The sequence below is a fragment of the Dermacentor andersoni genome, chromosome 7 (assembly GCF_023375885.2).
Source record: "Dermacentor andersoni chromosome 7, qqDerAnde1_hic_scaffold, whole genome shotgun sequence".
Taxonomy (NCBI): domain Eukaryota; kingdom Metazoa; phylum Arthropoda; class Arachnida; order Ixodida; family Ixodidae; genus Dermacentor; species Dermacentor andersoni.
In genome coordinates, this window is record NC_092820.1 from 154,964,303 (window position 1) to 154,988,536 (window position 24,234).

A 24,234-nucleotide genomic window follows, 5' to 3' on the forward strand; every position below is an offset into this window, starting at 1 on the left:
TCTGTGCGTCTGAGATCCCAGTTCGCTATACTGCGACTACCTACATACGAACTGAAAAGAATACGGGCGCCTTCCATTTTCCCTGTCACTGAGCAGATTGGTTGGTGGTCATCGCGATTTCTAATTGGCCTCTTTCTTTGCGAACCATGCCGAACTTTGCTGACCGAGGCTTAAGATGCTGCAGTTGTCTTGACCAACAGCTCACACACAAGACAACGTTCATGTAACGAATAGGCCTATGTGTAGTCTCATCTGTAGTACTTCTGCAGGTGAGCCGAGTGCCAGCTCTTCTTTCGGAGGAATTGCGCAATAAATTTTTAAAAAATCGGTACCGCAATAGTCTTACTATACATTTCGATAAACTCCTTAGAACTCTTAACATTTTATTTCAACGAACCCTTCCTCTGTATTCTTTCCCGGGATTTGGAACGTAACTACTAATACCCTCTGCTTACACTGAAATTAATAAAGCCCACGTAGCGCTCTTCTCTTCTGGTAGCCCTAGAAAACGATGCAAATGCTTATGTACCAATCGAGCCTATCCCGAGCTTTCATTTTGCCAGTGCTGTTTCGGAGCTAAAATTTTCCCGTCGCTTTCGCCCTTCCGCAATCGCCAAATGTACTCCCACCGAAATGCCTACCCCTTTATACAAAAAAAAAAAGCATGGTGCTAATCACAAACAAACACTCACACCACGATGTAAGGAACCAGCCGCTACTTCAATGACGAGTGAAACGAATAAACGACAGGGCCTTTACAATAAGGGGAGGCTTACCCGAGCTCATGGGAACAGGATCTTTGCCCGCACTTTCAAGCCATCCCTCCCCTACCACCCTTCGCCGTCAAAAACCGACCATAGCCGTCCCCCTTCGCGCAACTCCGCACCCCCCTCCTCTCTCCTTAAAATCTCCCCCGCTCAAAACGGCGTTGCTGTCGAAACCACCAGGGGTCGTGCCACTCAAACGGCACCGCTCTAGCCACCAGGGGGTGGTCGCGGCGCTATGTCGCCGCCATCAGACTCTACTCTGCAACGAGTTAGGTGTTGGCGCACCACTCAGGAGTTAAGTGCATACCGTTTATATATGTGCACGAACTTCACATTTCTCTATGTATATTTTTTTCCGCTTTCGAATCGGGCACTTGTGGCCCCGACTGCCATGTACGTGACTAATACACGTGCTGGGAGAACAAAGCACCGACTTAGAAAATAAAAAAGAGAACCGGTGCTCTCTTTAGTGGAAGCTTGTCACCTTTTATATTCTTAATTGTCTTTCCCAGCCTCTTCGAGTGCCGGCATTGTGTGCCTCTGAGGCAGCCCGTTGTACTGTAGAAGCCGCGCCATTCGCGATTTCTTCACTTACCCTTTACTTTTCCATTTGCCGCACTCCGTTTTCATTAGGACGCTGCTATTGTGACGGTCGGCTCCTGTCTGCTCCGCCCGCTCTTTTTGTGGAAACGGGAGGAATACATGTGTACAGTACATGTTCCGTATGTCTGTGCTTTGATGTGCCATGCACAACCAGTCGCTTCTTGCTAAGTCCTCTGAGGGACACCGAACAGCACTGATTCACTTGGTCTTCCATCCTCCGTTTGAAACGAGGTCGGGGCGGGTCAACCTCAAACAGGTCTTTGTGGGCTGAGACCCCCCCCCCCCCCCCTCGCTCCCTCTAAAAAAAAGAAAGATAAGTGCGGCTAGTGCGAAGAAAAGGGTTAGTTTGAGGGGGACTGACTGACTGACCGGTTTTCCGAACGAGGTGTTCGTACTCGCGCTTTCTGTTGGAACCGCAATGGGACGCGTGTACATTTGAGTGAGTCTGGGATTGTTGACGGAAGCGGCAAGTCGCGGGCCCCTTTTCAACAGCTCTTCCCCATCCTTGAAAACACGGGGTGACGCTGCGTACGCTGCGTTTAACCCTTCCGTTTACGCGTTGTCAGTCCCCAGCCAAAAAGTATGTATTTTTTTCGGCAGTTCATCCATTTTGCCGTCCGTGTTTCACGCATCACTTACGTGGGTTTACTTAGGAGGGACAATTGGGGAACAACGGTTTCTGCATTGCGGCGTGTCATTCCTCCCCCCCCCCCCCCCCCTGTTGACACGGAGGTATCTTTGTAAGGAGTGCATTTGTAAAGTGTTTTCGTCTCTCTCAGGAGTTGTATGCGCGTCCAAACATTTTCGTTTTAGCTTCCAATTAAACTACGCAGAGGACAAATACGTTCAGCTTCCCATGAGATCTCGTGTGCAATGTCTGGGTCCCTAAAGAAACGCCTCGTTGTAAGAAAAAAAAAACTTGTTTGGTGGCATTCTGTGTACAGCTACGTCATTCTTCTCTTTGGTCTAAAGTGCAACGATCACAACGCTTTTAGTAAGCAGTACGTCGCGTTTCACGCCACCTTTTTTGAAGAGCCGTACCAGGAACGGCTCTATATTTATTGAAATCTAAAGTGCGTACACATCCCTGCAGGTGCTTTAAACGCAGCGAAAGGAAAGCTGCTAACGCTTCCAATAACGAGCCTCGATTCAGATGCTGAGACGGTTACGCGTGAGGTGTGTGTGCATGCTGTTATATTCTATCGCGCACGCTAGTCCCTTTGTCCTAAAAAAAAAAAAACGCCACGTACAGAGAGGAATTGAGAATGCATGAGAGATGATCAAGTTGGTAGGAAGTCCTGCAACAAATCATTTCTATTTGTTTTTCAACGTTCGTATGCGTTTCTTTTTCTACTTGGGTCCGTGCCAGGTACATATTAGGACATTATCGTTATGTTATGCAGAGACATCGAATCTCAACGATGGCGGTTGTATTCTCACCATGGCGCCGCGCAATACACTCGTACGTTTAGATTGAGAAGCGATAAAAACAAACCGTGCTAAAAATTGTATTCGACAAATCCAAACGCTCGTTATTTCTTAGCTTGTGCAGTTTTGGTCGCCATATCCATCCTTAAAATGGTCTTCTTCCTGCATTTTCTCTGAGGTTATTAGATCTTCGTGTATGCAGATAACAATATTAATGCTTATTTCAGACAAGCGAAGGTCCTTTCTAGCGCACAAATTTGGAAGGAAAGAAGGCGGTGACAGAACAGGGCGCACTGTCCGCTTTATCGCCTTGGGCCTTCCTTCCTCGTTTTTGCGCACTGCAGAAACAATTTTCGCTTGTCTGAAGTAAGGATTTACCAACCAGTGCAACCAGGCAAACTTTCGCAATATTAAGCCCATGCGCTCTTACTAAGTCCTTCCTCACGGACTGCTCCTGGAGCTCTCGGGCTCAATACGCCGTCTCTCTATTATTCTCATCTGCGCGCCTGTATGACACGGACGACATTACGATATCTCGCATATGTGTCTCTGGGAAACAAAATACATTCTACGCACAGCCTCCTCCCAATTTTTAAATCCTTTTGTTTCTGTGTACCTCGGACTTTATATGGATCTTGTCTACCCTCATAATCTCTCTCCGTAGTTAACTTTCTAAATTTGGGACATTTCTCATTATCTTTCTTTAAAATTAATACGGTGTGAAATGATATAGCCGTTACCGTCGTAAGATGAACAAGCTTTCTATTATTTGTTCAGTTCAGCATAGAAATAGTGAGAAAAAATTAGATATGCAAGTAAATTTCTTATTTCTTTCAGACCATGACAACTTTTCGAATCGGTCTGCAGGTTAGCCTCGATGCCTGCGGAATTGTAGATTAGTCTCCACTGATCAAAAATAATTTACGCCAGAAAATAAAAATAAATGTAATGAACGAAAAAAATGTGCCATATCTTCCAGTCTCCTCTTACGCTCACTGCTCCCCCAGTGTAAACCTGACGCTTTCGATAAATCTACAGATTGCCTTTATTCGTTGGATGTTTTAAAACGAGTTATTCTGCTTCCATTAAGTTAGGACACACAAAGAGAACGGATTAAACGTGCTAAATTGAGTGCCCAATTGTACGATCAACAAATGTCGTTCTCCCTCCACAGACCAGAGAGGACAGGGCCTGAAATATCCTTTAACTGCGCATCACTGGTACCGGGAATGAAACTCCAGTGTTCGCATTTACTCACCACCATAAGTTGTCTGTTTCAGTTACAGTTTTCTTTTTTTTTTTTTCAATCTACACATTATATGCCTCATTGACTAAGCCAGGAGAGTGAAGTCCATGGCTGAGTCACGCGCAAGCGTAGTTCCCAAGCACTGGCTTAACTTGCAGTCGCCAATTTAAACCCCTTGTTGAGCCAATCATAAGGGATGGGCGAATAAAGGGTTGGGAGATAGTGCATGGAGATATTAAAGTTTATGCCATGTCCAGCGATCCCATTGCTGAATAAAAAAAGGGACTATGCCTTGGTGACTGGTCGTACATGCTATCGCACTATTTTAATTTCTTCGACACCTTAAAAAAGCTGATATAAAATTTAGCTTGGTATTTGAGCTTTCGTATTGAAGCATTCTCAATGTGGTATTTTTAACAGAGCCCTGTGTTATGATACCTTTTGTTTCACTACAGCTGTGGCCCTAAAGAACGAATTATAGAAAAAAAAAAAAAGAACAGCGTCGCCTTTCACTGATACAGCGATGTTTTGTATTTGTTTTCCTTTCACAACAGAATATAAATTACGGCGTTTTTCGTGCCATAAACACGGTCTGATAGGAATCCGAAGGCACGTCGTTGTGGGGGACTCCGGAGTAATTTTCACAACCTGGGGTGCTTTAGGGTGCACCAAAATGAACATACACGCGCGTTTTTATTTTGTTGTTTTATGTATTGTTTCTATTTATATATATTTTTTTCATTTGGACCCGTCGAAATGCCACCACCGCAGTGGCATTCGAACACACGACCTCGAGCTCAGCAGCGCGATGACAACACAGCGGGTAATTCTTTTTTTTTTTCAATAATGCATATGTGCCACTAAGGACATGCGGATTCCCAATAGATGAAACATTGCACCGTAAGCCTCTTAATATGAACGCCCTGCGCCATGCCGCCTGCATACTGGATTCGTTTAAGCAATCAAGGAGGAGCCCTCCAAAAAAAATGAATTCCCCCCACTATTTTTTTGTACAGCGTTGTCGCAAGTTACCTAAAATGATGCATAGCTGCGTTTCTAGCAGTTACGTATGCTGTTGCACAGCGGGGCCAATAATTTTGCTACGTGTGTCCACGGATAACGGAGGTTCTCACGCGTGACACTTTACAAAGCGGTGAGCAGGGTCGATATATCAGACAGTTCGCATAGTTCATATGCAGCAATATTGTCCCAAGTTTAATTCGTGCGTTGGCTAATAGCTCCTTCCAGCTGCCGCGTGTTATGCTTCAAAGCAAGGGTGTTTGGTTGCTTTACCCATTTCCCGCAGAGCGTGACGAAGTTCGTTGAGCAAACGAATGCGGCGATGCCTTAAATGCATTTACAAAGTGGGTGTGGTTATACTATATTTCGCTCCCTTCTTTTTCCCGTTTTTATATTGTGTTAGCGTATAGTGCATATTCGATACTTTGATCTATATATTATATTCCTATTATTTCCTATGTCGAGAGCGTTCTTTCGCAACCATATGCCATGGGTCAATGGTGCAATCATTCTGCAATTGAGGGACCAGGCGGTGAACCTATATATATATATATATATATATATATATATATATATATATATATATATAAAGCCACCATCTGAGTCTTACACTAGAGCGAGCTGCGTTAAAAACCTGCAAAGCTAGGTAGTCGTAATACTTATCGTGTACTACGGTGCATAGATCTTCTTAAAAGCAACGCCAAAAATAAGATAACGTTAGTCTTGTAAAAAAAAAAAAAAAAACGATATTTGGTTTGCGAAACTGAAACATAGCTAGATAAGTAACCGTTAAAAATTACGATGGTGAGTGCTACACGAGCAAAGGAAGCAATAGCGAAGAATTGCGAAAGTATCACGTGGTTGGCGATAGCCTTAGTATATATATATATAGCCAGTGTCTCAAAACAAACAGATGCAGCACGACGACCTGCATCACCGTGATGTCCACTTTTCTCCCGGCACCCTCGTGTGTTGCGTTGTCATCATTTCGTAAAGTTGGCCTTCTTGAGGAAAGTACTCTCCTGTTACACAGGTCCATATTACGGGTTCCGCGGAGGTACCGGCGTCACATATGTGAAATCAGTCCCGCCGTGCCTAGTGCGTGCTCGTACCGCTGCGACAACCAGTGACATTGACTACGCGTCGCCAAGCTCGAGCCCTACAACTCTCCTAGTCCTTTTTGTCTACATCTTTCCACACGTAAGAATATACGTATAATGCCATGAGAAGCCAACAATGACAACAAAGACAGCATAGGGGAAATTATCCGCAGTTCCTAATTGAAATAAACAAATGACAAATAAATGATAATGAAAGTATATATTACATAAACCCATCAAAGCTAAAGGCAAAGACGTCTTAAAAAGAGCCTGTTTATTTGTCTACGTATTTACATTTAGACGAAGTTTGTTTCTGCATTTATTGCGCCCCACCACGCAGACGTCAGATTTCACGTCTAACTGGAACGCCCAATGTAGTCGTCAATTCCACGGCCGACACACCCGTTGAAAACGTGCTCTCAAAGTCTGGCAGCTTTCAGCAGCACTTTATATTTCTTCTATACGCTCACTTTCCATCACTTCAACGACAGCTCACTTTCGCTGTACTGCAATTTTTCCTACTTCTACCGACCTCTCCATGGTCTCTACTCTATTGGCGATCATTGCGTGCCACCAAGTGCGCCTCCTTCACCTTTGTGGTAATTTAAGAGAATGATGATGTTGCCCTCTCACGTGGCAGCACTCAGGGGGTTTCTCTTCTGAGTTATTTGCGCTTCAGCGAGTGAAAGACAAGTATGGGAACCGGAACACGTGTACGGCAGCAGACAGCAAGCAGATGACCCGGCTCGCCGCTTTCTAACGTATACTCTGCGGGCTTCAGTTGGCTGTCAGACGAGCTTGTCGTGATGGGGATGCGCCCTACGGAGACCCTTTTGAAGTCTCCATATCATTTTTCTTTTCTTTTCATATTCATTCTATATTTGTTTCTACCGCCGGCTATCATGTAACTTACCGCGTCATGCATGTTAGTTCCAACGTCTATAAAATGACATCTACCCATACGCACGCACGCACACAGATACGCATCCATATACGCATACACACAAAATAAGATTGAGCTGTTAAAGAAGGAACACTTAGTTGCTGTCCGTTTTCTTTTTTGTTCATCTGTTTTTTTTTTCTGGAAGAGGGTCACTTCTTGTTCTTGTTTTTTTTTACAGCGAAATGATTGATCACTCCTAATGGCGCGCCATATCACTTCCATTTTAGAAGAAATACGGTGCTTTCAGGAGCGAATTTCTTGTTGAGATCGCACTGTATACGCACATCACTATACTCGTGTGTTAGCTTAAGATAAAGTTTAGATTAGGCGGTGAGCAACTCGAACAGGAGAAAATGGACTGGCGTTATTTCCATAAAGTGTAGATTTCAGATTTCTGGTGCCTCAATTTATCACCGCAATCATCATTATTACTTTCGTACGCCTCGTTTACTCCACTGCTGGAAAAAAGCCACCCCCAAAAGCGTGGCAACGCTCGGAGTGTTGCGACCATGCCAACGCTTGTCTTGGCTTGTCTTTACCGGTCTTAATGTCTTGTACGGCTGGACCATCTCGATATTCATTTACTCCTAAACTGAGCTAGGACACCTATGTGTGGTTATAACATGCATCCCACGATTGCCTGAGTTCACCTTATCGCGATGAAATTACGTCGCACGTTGTACCGTGCTCTAGCTACTTGCTTTCAATCGTTCTCGTTAGCATGTACTCGTCTAACCGCGGGTTCCCTACTGTGTTCGTATTCGTTGGCACAAAATTCGGTCTCTTCATCTTCATTGGCCAGTTGCTCGCTCCCAAGTTCACGCACTAGGAGACGTCAGCGGTTAAAAGTATTTTTTTCATGGTTCGCCACCATGACCATGAGTGACGTTGGCTAACATTCCCATGGATATTCTTGTACACGTATACAGAAATTCCCCTGCAACTGCACGGAAGCATTGCCGCCACTGTAGCTGAATTGACAAAGTACCACACGTGTAATACGGAGGACGTGGGTTAGACTTCCACCTATGGCAGTCTACTCGCCTACTTACATTTACCGTATAAGTTCCGGATTTTCAAACAAGACGCAACAATCAATTTGCAGTGTGCTTTCTCTATCTTAACAACCGTTTGTTTATATGCTTGTTACTATAACAAATGCAGCCTCACTAACTCCTTCATTCCTCTATGTCTTCATCTAAGTTTCAGTTTAAATAATCTCACTCTGTGTCCCTATTAACTATTTTGCTTTACTTTGATCGCCTAAGCTCTGTAGTGTTCGCTTTTGAGTTTGCGGTAACCTATAAGTAACTATTAACATTATACACTATTTATGAACTTTCTCCTCATTGACTCCCACAGTCCGGGAAGAAGGAGCGCTTGACAAATGAGTGCCAAGCTTATTCTTACCGGGAATTGCCTTTCATAATTAGTGACCGCCTACAGCTATACTTGGGCTAAGTAAACGAACACTGCGTGCGCCAGCTCACTATCAACATTGACCTTTGGGAATCAAATAAACCATTAACCTCCCACTGGCTATCACTATTCGTAAATTCGCGAGCGTCAACCAGGAAGAAACTGCTCTTTAGAGCAGCACACAATGCGGATTTAAGCTGTTCTTTACGTCTAATGATGTCCGAAAGTTAAAACAAGAGAGTGCTTGTCACTATATAGGTTATAGATGAAGGTACCGTTGCAGAAGTGGTCCTTTCGTCACTGCGCCTACACTGTTCATATTTGTAAATTAACTGTCTGTGTGAATATGTGTACTCGGTTTCACAAAAACCTGAAAAGTTACAGCGTTAAGAAACTGCATTTCTTAAGAGTCTCCTCCATTTCTTCTGCTTTGCTACTTAACGACGTCGAAAGACGTCGTGGCAAAATTGCGCTCGAGATTTGCCGATCTATAGTATTATTTTCATCTTAATTTTCATAAAGAAGATTCCACTTTATTATTCTTTTTCCCAGCGCGTCACGCAGAGGGACAAGTCAAGCTTCAGTACACGCGTTGGTCTCTGGCCAGCGCAAGCCGATCGCGTGAGGCCCATACCGGGTCATCTCTCGAAGCGCCATCTGTCGCAAGGAAGAAGATTAGCGCCGACACGCCAGCGCGCCGAGCCATTTCGAACGCTCCACAAAGAACGGCCCAATCACAATGCATTCATTCTGCATATACCACGCGCAACACGCGCACGCACACGTGTATATGGTGCAAGCGACGAAAGACCAATGCATCGAAACAAAGAAATGAAGAAACAGGACGCGGGCGGCGCGACGACGCACCTGAGCGTTTTCACGCTTAAAGCGACACCTTCGCCTACGTAAGTGAGGATCCCGCGCAGCTGTCGCGATCACAACATCGCTTCCCTCCTCCCCCCCGCCCAGGCCCACCCACGCAAATGTTCCACGCAAGGCACTAATGGAGTTGCCGCCTTTCGCATGATTACGAAGCGTATATAGCTTTCCGTAGCGGCGACTACCATGACACGGCACGGCGCACGCGAACAGCGATCGTTCGAACAATTTTTTACGAACCCCGCTGTATACCGTGAAAGCACTTTTGCACGAACGGAGGTGGCAGAGTGGGTTCTTTGTCGCCTAAAGCGATCGTCGCCTGCGGCTTTTCACGCGCACTGGCGACACGATGGCGCTCTTGTCTCGTATGCATGCGGGGAATTACCGCTGCTTCGATTTCTTTATAACGTTCTTTTTTCGCGCGGATTCATTGCATGTGATGATGCACGCGTTCCGGACGATGTTGTTCGGTCACCACACGATCCAACCATTGATAGTGCAGGTGCGGGGAATGATTCGTCGTTACATATTCGAATCGCTGGCCCCGGCTCGTCGAGCGCATAATGGGAGCGGCCGCGGAGGGTAGGTTTATTCTGTGTAGGTGGCTGTTTCAACTTCTTTGGATTGTTCTTTCTTTATTACTGATACATTCGTTTGTTTGTTCTATCTTATGTTCGTTATATATATATATATATCTATATATATATATATATATATATAACCCAACACCTTCGCACAACCTTCGGGCCCCTCGGTTAACCCCCTTTTTTCTCGTTGATTATATATATATATATATATATATATATATATATATATATATATATATATATATATATATATATATTGCTTCAGCATCCCGTTTGCAAGAGGTTCCCAAGAATCACGACGTCATGGCTAATTTGATTAAGTACTCAGGAGAATATCCTAGCCAGTTGAAAGCAACGACGTGAAAAGAGAAGAAAAATGAATACAGAAAATGATTACAGAAACAGCATTAGCGGGCCAATTCATTAAATAAAGAAAGAAAAACGGGGGGGAAATGACAACATCTTCTGACAACACCAAACGTTCTCCTCGCACCAGATAATTCTTACAAACTCTTGTGTCATGCCAACATTTTTTAAGAGGCGTGTACGTGCCCATGTCAAAGTTTTAATTGATGACACACTTTGCATTGTTTTTATTTTTGTTACTATTTATCATCTGATCATATACCTCTGTTGTTCTTTCTCGTTCCTCGTACCGCCATTTCCTGTTTCTCAAAACATCTTTTTCTTTTTTGTCCGCGTTTAGCTTTTCGTTTTTAGCTTTACGACTGCCACGGCTGTTGATAATTTATTTGGCCTCCTCGGAGTTACATTCATCAGATACATCACTTCCAGTCATCAGTGGTAGCAGGCTGAACAGACTGATTAAAAGCATCTTCTTTTATCACCGAGATCTTGTGTAAATTACCGAACCGACATAATGCGCTCTCGATATTTACTCACCGGTGCAGTGTCCAGCGTGTCCGAGAGATACCGGAGTCTTCGACCCACAACCTTCGCTCCGTCTCGACAGGGGCTCGCACCGTAGGGCGTCTGCTCGGTTTGTGTCGAGGAGTGGCCCACGCCTCGACACGATGTCACCAAGTCGGGAAGGGGCGAGGGCGTAGGAGTGGCCGACAAGCCTGCGTGCAGAGAAAGATGTTAGTGTGTTACCGGCCTACCCACGTAGCTTATAGCGGTTATGGAGCTGCACTAGTGTGCTCGTGGTCACGGGTTCGATCCTTCTTGACCTCATTCGCTACTCGCTTATTGCTCATTCGTTTGTGTTTGATCTCAGTGGAATATGTAGACAGCTTGATATAAGGAAATAAATTAGTATTGCCAGAAAATTTTGTTGAAAACAGTCCCCACTGGTTTCCGCAAGATCTCATTTCTGGCGGACAAACGGCTGGCTAAATCCCAAAAGGCTGCATTCGTGTTTTCAGCTCATTAACCTCGTACTCCTCGCAAATTGAGATAATGTTGATACAAGTGATAGTTTCACAATGACAATGGAGCTTGAGAAGCGCATTAGAACCTCTCAACGAGAGATGAAATAAAAAGAAACCATAACAAACTGCTACAGCTGATATTCTAATAGATATTAAGAGACATAGATGAACTTGGGCAGGTCGCGTAATGCGCAGGACAGGTAACCAGTGGTCTGCTGGAGCAGGAGAATTGGTGGCCAGTGTAAGGCAAACGAAGATAGGAATGGCAGAGGGCCAGGTGGAAGTGCGAAATTTTCACGCATAGAATGGCGGTAACAAGGGTGGAATGGAGTGATTGGAGATTACAGCTGGTAGAGGACTCCACACTGCGATGGACGAATACTGGGCTATTAAATACGATGGATTGTCATATGTATTATGCAGTAAAGGGGGAATCGAATATGTTTCCAAAATGAATTTAAAAAGTCAAAATTGGTATTGATGGAAAACCTCCACACTTCGTGTTTCTGGCTGGCGTGCAATTGATTTAAGGGAGACCTTTACAATGTACGCACTACAATACTGCATCTTAAGTAGCAATTACCTTCTGTTAAGAAAAAAGTTGTTGAAGACCACTAGTTCTTTACGAAAGTCTATTTTTCAGTAATGCGTAAGGTAGAGAACCGGTGGAGCATTGTTACAGAATGGCTGCCACAGGAAGGACAGCGTAGATTAAAAACGCAGAAAATTAGGTGAGGTGAGCAAATGAGGAAACTTGCAGGTGCAAGTTCGAATTAGCTAGTGTAAGACAGGGGTAATTCGAGATCACAGGGAGAGGTCTTCGTCCTGCAGTAGGAATAAAACAGGCTCATGGTGATGATGACTTTTCAGAGCGGGATTATAATGCTCATATAAGCGTAAGAGAGCAAATTGCATAAATATATCACCAAATTCCTGAAAACTTCAAGCCTCGAAATTCTGAAAGAAGGACCTTTGAAATAAGAGACGAAAATGTAAAATTCCTCAACACCTAAGCAAGTAGCTGTCGTCGGCCTTAAAATTCTTGTCACTGACTACATGCAAAGCGAGAATGAAAGAATATTAATGCAAAAAAAATCTCAGTTGCCGTTATCACTGAATCCATCTGGAGTTAAACATCAAGTCGTCTCGGCTTCTATGGGGAAAAAAGTTCTGACTGGCACCTACCCAACGCGCTGCTATCCTGCGCTTGCTTGCACATGCGCTCGAGGCCATCGCAAGAAACATTTTCTAATTCCCTATTCATAAGCCTGAAAGCAATCCGCAAGCCGGACAGCACCTCATTGCGCAAAAGTTTTCGAGTCAGTGCAGTATCACCAGTTGCAGGGATTTCGGCGATGAGTACAAGCCACGTCGACTGAGAGACGCATGCAATTACACGCGCATCAACGAAGAGCATGTTCCACACAGGAGGCAATGCATATTTCATACTCGCTTCTTGCAGTCTTGCTGCCAGCGGTGGCCATACATTCTAGTCGACATAGCTTTGAGTGTCTGTCACTCACAAAACTAAATTAGCGACACGGACGACGCATTCATACACCGGTGCGTGCCCAAAGAGAATCGAAACGGAGCCACAAACAAGTTTTCTTCCCTTGGTCCTATTATTTATTAACAGCGCAACGGCTCACCGCGTTGTGAGAACGTGTATACGTGGACGACACGCGATTGCATATCGCGCTAGTTCTTTAGCAGGCGCTATGCCCAGGTGTTCAATTATAAAGAAACCGCCCGCATGAGTTGCTGTCAAGGTATATAAAGCTCACGGTCTGTTTGTCACCGAATTAAAACCGCGAGAAGAGTGTTTTGACAAGGCACGGGAAGTGGCTCTTGCATGATTGATGGCGGCAAGAGATGTGTCTCGCGCCTGCACCTTAGCGCGTGCCTTTCGTGGGGTTAAACAGCAAGCTGAAAGAAGAATGTATAAATCTGCGGTTTATCTTCGGAGTTACGCGAATAATAAACTGCAACGTCGTCATCATCATCGTCATCTTATTCATCGTGAGCCTATATTTATGTTCACTGCAGGACGAAGTCCTCTCCCAGTGATCTGCGATCACTCCTGTCTTGTGCTAACTGATTCCAAGTTGCGCCTACAAATTTCCTAATTTCATCACCACACCTAAATTTCTGGTGCCCTCGAGTGTGCTTCTATTCCTTTAGCAACCATTCTGTAACTCTAATGGTCCACCGGTTATCTCCCTTACGCATTGCATGGCATGCCCAGCTCCATATTTGTCTCTTAACGCCAAATAGCATATGGGCTATCTTCGTTTGCTCACTCATTCACACAGCTCTCTTACTGTGTCAACGTTACGCCTAATATTTTTCGTTCCATAGCTCTTTGCGGGGTCCTTAACTTGTTCTCGAGCTTCGTTATAAACCTCCAAGTTTCTGCCCATATGTTGCATCCCTGGAACGCAATGATTTCTACGCTTTCCTTTTCAACGACAGCGGCAAGCTCCCAGTCATGATTTGGTAATGCCCGCCGTAAGCACTCCAACCCATTTTTATTCTTCTGAAATTTTTCTTTTCATAATCAGGGTCCCCTGTGAGTAATTGACCGCAACGTAGGGGATGTTTATTCGAAAAGGTGGTTTACTCAAGAACAACCTGCATCATTACCGCAATTTATCAGAGCTATGCCGACCGAATTGATGCAAAGCCCAAGTGGTGTTTGTTCGAAAAGTTTCTTGTTTAGTTCGTATTTTCTTCCAACCTTGTTAAAGGGAAAGTGCTAACTTTCTTATTTAATACAGAGCACTATAACTATCCTGTGGCACGTGATCATGTCAAGGGGCTGTTACCCATGTAACTTCCAGCACGTTTTTTTATTTCTTTTTTTTTCGGTGGTTATATTTCTAGGTCACGTAACACCGTCCAATTCGGTTTGGAAGCGACATGACAGTTTCATCATTTGAGAATTCAGTAAAAATCACTTCTTCAGTGCGTGAATGGCAGTTCAAAGCGTACGAGGCGGCGTATGAGATGCAATCCCGTATAAACAGTAGATCTCCATTACTACAACGACCACTACTACTACTATTGCTACTACTATAGTGATAATAAAAATAATGTTAATTGCGATGGTGGTGGTTTTGATCACAAGGTCAGAAGACGAAGGAGAAATGTCTAGAGTAAATGACCTCGTTTGTAGCTTTTAATTTCGAGCAAAGGCTTTTAATAAATAATCATTGGGGTTCGCATTGCCACAGATAGCATCATATGCTGAAACTCATAACCCAATTATTTCTGCTCAGGGCTTCGTTGTCTACGTAATTTATGGCCTTCACATCTCATGCCACCATATAATATGCTAACTACGCGCCTTTCTAACACCATACCTAAACGAACACGAAAGGTAGTGGTACCTGTCGTGCTACACACCTCGATGTCATATCCTCAAATTTTGTGACGAAAGTATGACTAAAATTTGCGAACATTATGACTGAACAACAAATTTTTTTTTATAATCTGACATTGTTTCAATATTGTCTATATTTGACACCATACAAAATTTTAAGGAAATGTTCTTTTTCTTCAGGCTGCACAATACAGCCTCGAAGCAAAGCACGCGGTAGGTAGCACCAAAGATGGTTACAAGACTCTGCAGTAATATTTAGAAATTATCTTAGTGCGGACGCTCGTATGCTAACCGAAACTAAAAAATATATACTCTGTTGTTGAATATTGCTGTGTTATTATCTGGCCACCTTAAATATTGGGTTCAAGGGTAGCCACATTATATAGGCGAATGAGCTTTCGCAGCGACATTGCGTTGCGAATGGCATTACGGTCAATGTCGTTAGGTGTTACGCATGAGCATGTCATCGATATAGCAACAGTTAATAGTCGACGCATTAAATGCACTATATCATTCCTCGAGCACGTGCTGCAGGGATAACATCGTTTGATCCTCACCTTGATGGAGGCGGTCCAAAATGAGGATATCATCCATGGCGAGTCGTAAAGGTGCGACCAAGAGCAATTTTCCGCCTGAATGCGAGCCACAAACGCCGGGGGTCCTCACGTGACTCGCGTCATAGGCACACGGCACGAGCGAACGCACCATGCCTTCGTTAGAGCGTTCCTTGTAGCCGAGCCGCGGTAGCCAACACTCACCGACGCGGTGCGCAGTCGATATATCGAGGACCGCCGAGCGCGAGCCGAACCGCACCCGAGGAGCACCACATGCGTTTTGAGCGCCCGCCATGAGTTTTCTCACGCGAGGGGAATTCTCGGGCCGCCTCCCGAGAGGGTAAACAGGGGTGGAGAGAGAGAGGAAACCTAGTGGGGAAAGGGCACGAGTCCCGTATTTTCGCTTTCCAAAAGGTGGTGGCGCCACCGTCGAGAGGGGAGCGGCGCGTCCGTATAGGGTTGGCGGGGAGCGTTGCGAACGGAATTGGGGAGCTCAGAGGCGCGGATTCTTTCCTGCTTCTGCGTGCTCATTACGTTCCGCGTGTAGAGTTTTCTTCAGAAATTACTTGAGGAGAACTGTGGTGCTAGCAGCATCTTCGAGAACTGCAAGCGTGGCGGTTCGCCCAAAATAGCAATAGTGAAGAATTCTGACCTAAACTTCTTCCCTCTGTCTTCAAATGGCCCTTGCATATTTGGCGACTTTAGAAATTCATTACATTCAACAAACTATAGAGTTGTAAATACAACTTGCAATAATTATGCAGGTGCGCGGAAATTTATTGCGTTGCTGTGTACCCAAAACCACGATTGATCGCCAATTAAGAAAATCAGAGAGTATTAAACAACGCCTCAAGAATGTCGGAAACCATAAGCACGATTATAAGACAAATCCGTGCACTACCACCCATTCCCATATTAAGTGAAATGATCTCAGAGCCAGAGTTAGCTCTAGAGTGTGGTCTAGCATGGAATATCGAATGTGGAATACGTAAACGGTCGGACGCTTGCAGAAGGGTAATATGACCACACGCATCAAGGCTATTGCATACCTGTCAACTCTTCGGAATTTCTCGTAAAATGTACGAATTTGGGATCATTCTACAATTTTACGAATGCTTCGACAAGTTTTATGAAAAATAGACTATTCCGGAGAAACATTTAAATATGTGGAAGGATGGGCGGCACGTAGTACGTTGACCACCCTGATGGCCTCCGAAATACAGCGGTTATAATTCGAGCTAGTTCATTCAGGCATGTTCCTAAACATGGCGAATTCGGCAACAACAGTATCGCTAAAAATCTCATCCTCACTAGCGAAGCCAGGAACTTCTTTCGGGGGGGAGGGGGGGGCGGAGGAGATATGCGCTTGAGTGCAGAAGGGTGGGGTCAGAAGGCAAATTTAACCAGCGGCATGGTCGCTTGTATTCAGTAACCGGCGTTGCCGAAACTATGCGAGCCTGAAAGATTCGCCTCTCACTGAGATTACATAATCACCAGCGGCAGTTTGCATGAAGTATTTTCGCCCTTGCGCAAATTAATACCTGGAAGAAAGCTTCCCACATGTGACAGTTATTTTCCGGACATTACGGACATTAAGCTGTGCAATGACAAAACACGGATACAAGTGAAACAACTAACCTTTGACAAAGTTGGCAGCTTACTAAATTCTATATACGTCCATTTTCGCGAAGCCTTTTGCCTAGTTGATAAATTATGCCAAAAAATGATATGTGCAGTAGCTCCAAGTTCTAAGCAATCTTTCACCTGCGGCAAAGTTGAGTAAGCATGAGGTCATACAATGCTGCACGAAATGCGCCTGACCCATTACGTCACAGCTTATGAGTGGTGAGCTGATACTCGGCTTTTATACCTCTCCATTTGGATAAGTAGCATGAGATAGAAGGTGAAAAGTAGAAGATGATATACAAATAGATTATCCAGAATAAATTTCCCGTTGGCTGCTACTCACTACACGTGCGCGAAAGGGTAGGAGACAATAGAAGAAAGGGTTTAAACGGTGGTGGGAGAGGAAATGTTCGGGTAAACCTGTTGGGACATCTGACAAGATTTCCTAGTGAAAAGATGGCGCCCAATAGTTCCGGAATCCGCAGTTCACACATCAGTCGATTTTTTTTTCTTTAAAATGGGGAGCATTTGATTTTAGCCTCTTTATTTAATATAGAGATAAAAGAAAGAAAGCCCTAGCGTAAATCAGTCATGACACTTTGTTTACTCGTGTTAGAAGCCGAAATTTGTCCCATGATGAGAAGCAAATACATGCGATAGCTGGCGCAATGTTATGAGCCGCTTGTCCAGCACTATTCCGTACGGTCCTGTTTGGAGTAAACATACCACGCATGTGCGCGCGATCAATGTCTTTTCGACTCTACGAAGGCTTAAGTCACCGACGTCTTATTCCCGATCGTGTTCGTTTGTGTAGGGGGCGCTACGCGGGGGTGGACAATCGGAGGAGAGACACCACTCTCTCTCGCTCCTCTTTTAAAGTCCGCCATTCGCCTTTTGCCCGTCGCTTCGCCTGCATTCTTTCACCTTGGCGATGGCCTATCGATAAGCTGAAGAGTCCGGTGCCAGTTAATCTGTTTAAAGGTTGGTAGTGAGACAGCAAACGCTGTAAAATAGGGTGTTAAGGAGAGGTTAAGTAAAGAAGTGATTCGGGTACACTGTTAGTCCTCTTTTTGCAATTGTAAACAAATCAGCGGAAGAATTGCAAGGAACATAATGAAGCTAAGGATGACATGGCAGCGAGTTTCATCAAACATCCAAGTACTGTCCACCCCACTACCGAAGTGCTTTCACGGTTCGCAGTCCTCTAGGTACTACGACGGATGGCAGGTCCCAACACACAATTCAGATCGAGAGCTTAGTTCAGAGCTTAGAAGAGGAATACGCCACTGGCTACGTCGTCAACAAAACACCACTCACGACAAGCACTGATCTAAACGTCCATTAAGAAGTCATTTCACAAGTACTTCACATTTTCTTTTTTTCGCGTGTATCTTGTTGAACGCGGTCTCAACATTCCATGCACGCTAATTAAATACTCGCCTGCCTCGTCTTCCTAGTTACACAGCGAGAATCGTTATATCGGAGCTCCCTGCGACAAAAAATGCCTCCGGCTTCCGACGAACGCTTGCTCTCCTGCTAGCGTGTCTCTCCGTGGGCGGCCAATAGTGAAACAGACCGCTGCCAATGAGCGCCCTCTTTCCGCTCCCGCGCTCCCTCTGTTGTCCAGCGCCCGTAGGCCGCTAATCGATCGCCCTGCACTTCGCCTGTCCCCTCTCGGTCAAAACTCGGTCTGCGGGCAGCCGTGTCCCGTGGGGGAGGGGAGGATGGCGGGGAGGAGGCTTATCAAATTAGTGCTGACACGGCTAGCGAAGCCGAGGCTCTTTAGACGCGTTGCTGGGTTGCGATTGTGTTGCACGCTCCCCCGCTGACACTCTGTGTGAAGTCCTGCCTCGCTGGCTGTTGCACCCGGCAGCGCCTCACCCCCCGCCTTCCTCTGCACACTGTTGCTACCGCGTTCTTCGTTCCTTTGTACGAAAGGAAACAGCCGGCTCTCTCGCAATGTGTGTAAAAGGGTGGCGATGAACACTGTAGACGGCGGGGCATTGAATGGGGGCCGTAACGTCTTCGTAGGTTTATTTTGGCCTGCAATAGGGTGGGGGGGGGGGGGGGTGCTTTGTTTTTTTGATATGGTATGGTATGGCATGGTATCGTAAAACTTGATTGAAGTCCTGAAGATCGTGAGTTGTTTTTTGGTGCCTCATTTTAATTTGCCTTCAATTATAAAATATTTGTTTCTAAATACATACTAATTTTTAGTATGCGGAAAGAGGCAGTCATTACCATATGGTTGAACATGTGAAAACGCAATGAACGTATCATGCAATGCTAAAGAAGGGGGACAAGCTGTACAGGACACCTCTTCCTTTCTCTTTCTCTTCTTTCGTCTTCTTTTTTTGTGTATCTGTATGTTCCTACTGTGTTTCTACGATCATATATGGGCTTTTCAAGATCCGCAGTTCATCCGCGTTAATGCACTTTCTTTCTTCCTTTATTTCTCCTTCTCCTTTGTGTTTCCTTCTTTGTTGTACGCATTTGATGTAAGCGCGGAAAAGGATCCCCTGTGCTTTAACTATAGCAAGCCCGTAATTTAGGCGTCGAATAAAATAAATCAGGGATGTGGTAGATATTAAAATGCTTTTTATCACACGTTGCAGTATGGCCAATCCTTAGGGAGAAATGGTGGCCTCACCTCAAATAAGAAAGCAGCTCTCTACGCGCCGTTTGCCAGTAGGCTGTGGTTTTCATCGCAATTTCACAGACTATAGAAGCAGTTATAGTTAACCGAAGTCATCAAAGTCGCTCCGTTGATTTGACGTTTCCAATTAAAAAAAAAACAGATACAAATAATCAGGTTATGAACTGTTAGAATCAAACGCTCTTCTTTATTATTATTTCTGCGTGTTCCAACAACTTTCTTTCTTAATTTGGCTAGTTAATTGTCTTACCTCGGAGCTGTATTTACTCAGATAACTAAAAAAGAAAAAAAAGAAGACCGCTACATTGACACGGGCACTCAATCGAAACTGTAATAACACTGCATTATCCGAACAAAATTTTAAAAAACAATGTATAGCTTACTTTCTTAGTTCACAAAATGGTTTTAATTGGTGGCATTAAATGTAGCATGCCAAAATAAGGAAATCTCATCTCGTGTGACTCAAATTAAACCTTGCGCAAGATAGCCACTGGAAAGATAGAATCTGTAATGATCGCGTGGTTGCAAGAGGGTAATAGAAACCTTCAAATTGGGGCGATGTGTGTAGTACTGCGGCAGTCACCGTGAGGCCTTTGCTTACTGCCAGTGGCAGTGAATGATGTCCCAAGAACCAGAACCTCCTCAAATTTCGCACTTCTAGTCACAATGAACTTATGCCAAGTTTTTCCTAACCCGTCGTGGTGCGTGGGGACGTATAGTGGCTTTGGCGTATCACTACTAAGCCCGGAAGCGCATGATTAAATCCCGGCCGCCAAACTTAACATTCCGGAGTCCCACGCTACGGCACGCCTCATAATCACAATGTTGCTTTGACACATAACGTCCCAGAATTTAATTTGCATTTGACTGCCTCATGTCAAAATGACACCGTAAAGCTTATATGCTATCGCATTTTTTTATTCTATGGTATTTAGGAGATGTCGTCACCTTTGATTGGCGCCGGCTACTCCTCTTCATATAGCAATTTAAAAAATAAACGAATAAATCGTCACAAAAATAGTGAAATCATAACAACACTAATTTTGGTAACCTAAGTACACTACTGTCACACTGTAACTGAAAGACAACTCCAAATCATAAAAACACAAAGTCCAGTCACGCGTAAGTAGACTAATGCCACACTAAAACAAGTCAACTCAGTAACACAGCAACACAGAGTCCAGTCACATATGTGCACTTAAGTAAACACAAAGTCCGGTCACTTAGCTAGACTAAAATAAGGGCACATAATAAGTCACGGATTACAGTCTTATGAAGTTACAAAAAACCAGGCATTGGATTGGCCAAAGCGGGTAAAAGAACATTTTCCGAGAATATCGCTCGCTTCTAGAAATCTTCGAAGGGCCAGTAAAGCTCGTCTTTTCAATGAGTATGTTGGCCAAGGATTGCATTGTTATAAATGCATTTCTGGTATGCTATTAGTGAAAATGAAAAAAAAAAAGCTAAACACCAAGCAATATCCTGCCGAGAATGGAGGCAATGTTCGCTTTCACGAAAGTCAGTTCGCGTTTTCCGATTTTTCGTGGCCATGCATCTTCTCTAAAAAAAAAAAAAGAAAGTGAAACTTTCGCTCTGCAAGTTCTTTCCTAAGCGTCGCATCTACGGGTGGTGCAAGCCAGTGGTAATGCTCAGCAAGACAACAGAAACAGCAGCACTGAGAACGATCCGCTCTTGTAATAATGGCGCCGGCAGTATACGAGCAACAGATCTGCTCATAAACAGCAAGTACAGGGAATACGCTTGCGAACGCTGAAGCTACACGATAGTCCCCACAAATATGGACAATCTCCTGCGCGCAAAGCCGTCCTTGTCTCGTCTTCCGACCAGGGGAAGCCACGCGAATCATTGGCTGCGCTGTCGGAGGTCGACAGTTATCGGTATTTATGACGAGTATTACCAACTCCAGTCGTACTAAGAGCCATAATAATAACACGCCAGCTCAGCGACAGTCTCCAGGGAACTGTCGCACCCGGAACATTCCGATAATGTGATTTGACTCCACCCGGCCTACACACTAGGTGACCGTCCTTATAAGCTCAGCGGGAGGGGTACATTTTTTATTGTTTTTACAGGCTTCCCTAAAATAAGAATAGAAATAGAAAAGGTCTGGAAGAAGCGTGTTTTTCTAGGGTGCCACATTAGGTTTGAAAGCGATAAGAACCACCGGTGCGGAGCATTCACGTAAAAATTCAGTAAGCTGCTCATTTCCCTGTCTAATATAGGCCTTATGAATGTGCTCGACTTCGAACGATCGCGGGCTTGAAATCACTGATCATTTACGTAATTGTGTTAGCGAGCTTAGATTGACGGGCATGTTTTACAGTGATGCTGAGAACGGGCAATGCTCTATTAGCAACACCTGATGGCTGCGTTTTTAAGGAAAGTGTGTGGAGTCGTTGTTAGACAATGCGATTCTGCTGAGTCACCTGCTAGCGTTATGGGCACCTATAACAACGTAAACTTAACATGGATAATAGTGGCTTCAAGTTTTTCTTTAGCATTCGTTGAGCACAGTAGTGTTTCGATCACGCATAATACGAAGACAGTTTAAGAGTGCTTCTGTGAGTGCATATATAAATTAATGGCGGCTGCCAATTTCAGTTGGCGTCGCAGTGATACTTTAGTGGCATTGTGTGTAGGTGAAGATAAATCTGTTGTCCAGTCTGCGCCAGTTGTCTTGCTATATATCTTTGGTCACAACTGGTCAGGGTTCCGGTCATGACGCCAACGGCTTGTATGGTCCAGCGTAAGAGTTGAGCGTCCCGAGTCTGCTTGCAGACAGCTGTCAGACAGTATGCAGCGTCGGTCATCAATCAGCGAAATTCGCAGCTGCCAAAAGATTTCTGCCGGTCCGGCACCTTCTGCTCCACCTACGGCTAGCTTGTGGTCAGTTGAGGTGACCGGCTCCGGATTTACTTCTTTAGTGTCCTTTCTTTTGTTTTTTAATATCGAGGCGTGATAAAAAAAACGCACGTGCACAGTGAGTAGCGGTTCCGGGGGTCACCCCTTTTTGGTAATGGCCATACGGGCATATAAACGTCCGTCAAAACGTTCACCTTCTTTTTGTTACGGCTGTCCAGCTGCAAGCACCGGTGGCAAGCTGGACTCTTAGCTTTTCTTTCTTTTATTTGCCGCAAACGGACACAATTGTCCATTGTCGTTAGATGTCGCTGTGAAGCTTCTGAGCAATGGTTGCTTTGTTTTGTTGCTATGACAGCAGTCACGAGTTCGCAACTGGCTCGCGTCAGTTCTTTTCAGAATGCCTTCATCACCGTGTTGTCATCAAGACAAAGAACAATTAAAAGGAAGCTTTGTGATGCACCACCGTGACTGTGATCCGAGCTCAATTACGCCGCTGGGGAAATATGCACTCGGAATGTGAGCGTTCTTAGTAGCACCGAGCTAATTGGCTTTAACTCATTTGTGTGCGGTGTTCAGCGCAGTACGGAGTCTCGGTACCCCTTGCCCCAAATGACTACAATGGAGCCATTGCAGACGTTCGGTAGCATAGGCATTTTATACACACGATTGGACGTGCATTCAAAATGAAATCGGTGAACGATACGCGATAAGTAATCAATTTAATAACAATAAAACAACATTAGGAATATTACAAAAAAAGTGCAGTGCCAATGAAAAGAATGCTTTGACTGCTTCCTCGGGTAAGATGCTTGTGAGTTATGCTAAAGGAGCGCTAATGTCAAATAAAAACGGGTACATTTAATTTTTTTTTTCGCTTATCATTGGCGTGCAGAGGCATGAAGAACGTATGTTCATCAGCTTCGCGCTTTAGGTGTCGAAACACAGTAATAGTGTACCTGATCATACGCAACATATTTATTCTATTAAACAGCAGCCTTAAACAGCGTGACAAAGGAGACAGCAAAAAAAAAAAAAAAAAAAAAGAAAGGACCACATGACAGAGCACTGATTAACATGTTTAGAAATGTGTACCAAGCAGCACAGGTGAACGCATTGTCTACATATCGATGTTCACTAATTGTGACAATGCGTATATATATCGAATTACACCAGAAAGAATAAAGACGAATGAAACGGGGCGTTTTCTTAGAGGTGTGTATAGTTCTACAATATAGTGCGAAAGATATCCCTCTAAACATAACTTAAAATTTTCATGCAAGGTGTCATTAGCCCATTATATCCGTAACGTAATATGTCTTTGCTGTCCCAATCGACTTTCTTGGACACTGCCAAAGACGCCCTCCCCCCAATATATAGACAAATAGGGTTTTCTTTCTTACGGTTGTCTTCGGGACCATATCTTTCTCCTCCGCTCACCCAACAGAATAACTCACAATAATCAGAGATGCTCAAACTTGTCGCCCACACGACTCCCATCCTAATGTTATCAATAAGACGGGCAATCAAGAAACAGGCTAGGACACGCATCTGTCCCCCTGAAACCATTAATTACCCCAACTGTCGACAGGCAGACCAGATATTTTCTCAGCGCAAGTAGAACTGTCAGGACACCTGATTCGCTTGGCGAAAGGAAGAACTTAAAAAAAAAAACAGCAGAAAAAAAAACAGCGACACCAAACGAGCTAAGAACAATTCGCCACCGGTCCATTTGGGTGCCATCAACCGTGTG

The 24,234-nt window shown here is 44.5% G+C and overlaps 1 protein-coding gene and 1 long non-coding RNA gene across 2 annotated transcripts in view; one reads left to right on the plus strand and one right to left on the minus strand.

Moving 5' to 3' along the window:
* LOC126533531 (uncharacterized) overlaps nt 1-15,602 on the minus strand; it is a 31,732-nt gene extending 16,130 nt beyond the window's left edge. Inside the window, exons 1-2 of the mRNA XM_050180700.3 lie at nt 15,323-15,602; nt 10,896-11,074 (exon numbers count right to left, since the gene is read on the minus strand). Coding sequence (XP_050036657.2) covers nt 10,896-11,074; nt 15,323-15,473 — 330 coding nt within the window. The 5' untranslated portion in view covers nt 15,474-15,602. The remainder of the gene's footprint in view (nt 1-10,895; nt 11,075-15,322) is intronic.
* Nucleotides 1-24,234, plus strand: part of LOC140219361 (uncharacterized) — a 166,886-nt gene that overhangs the window by 95,627 nt on the left and 47,025 nt on the right. The window lies entirely within an intron of this gene.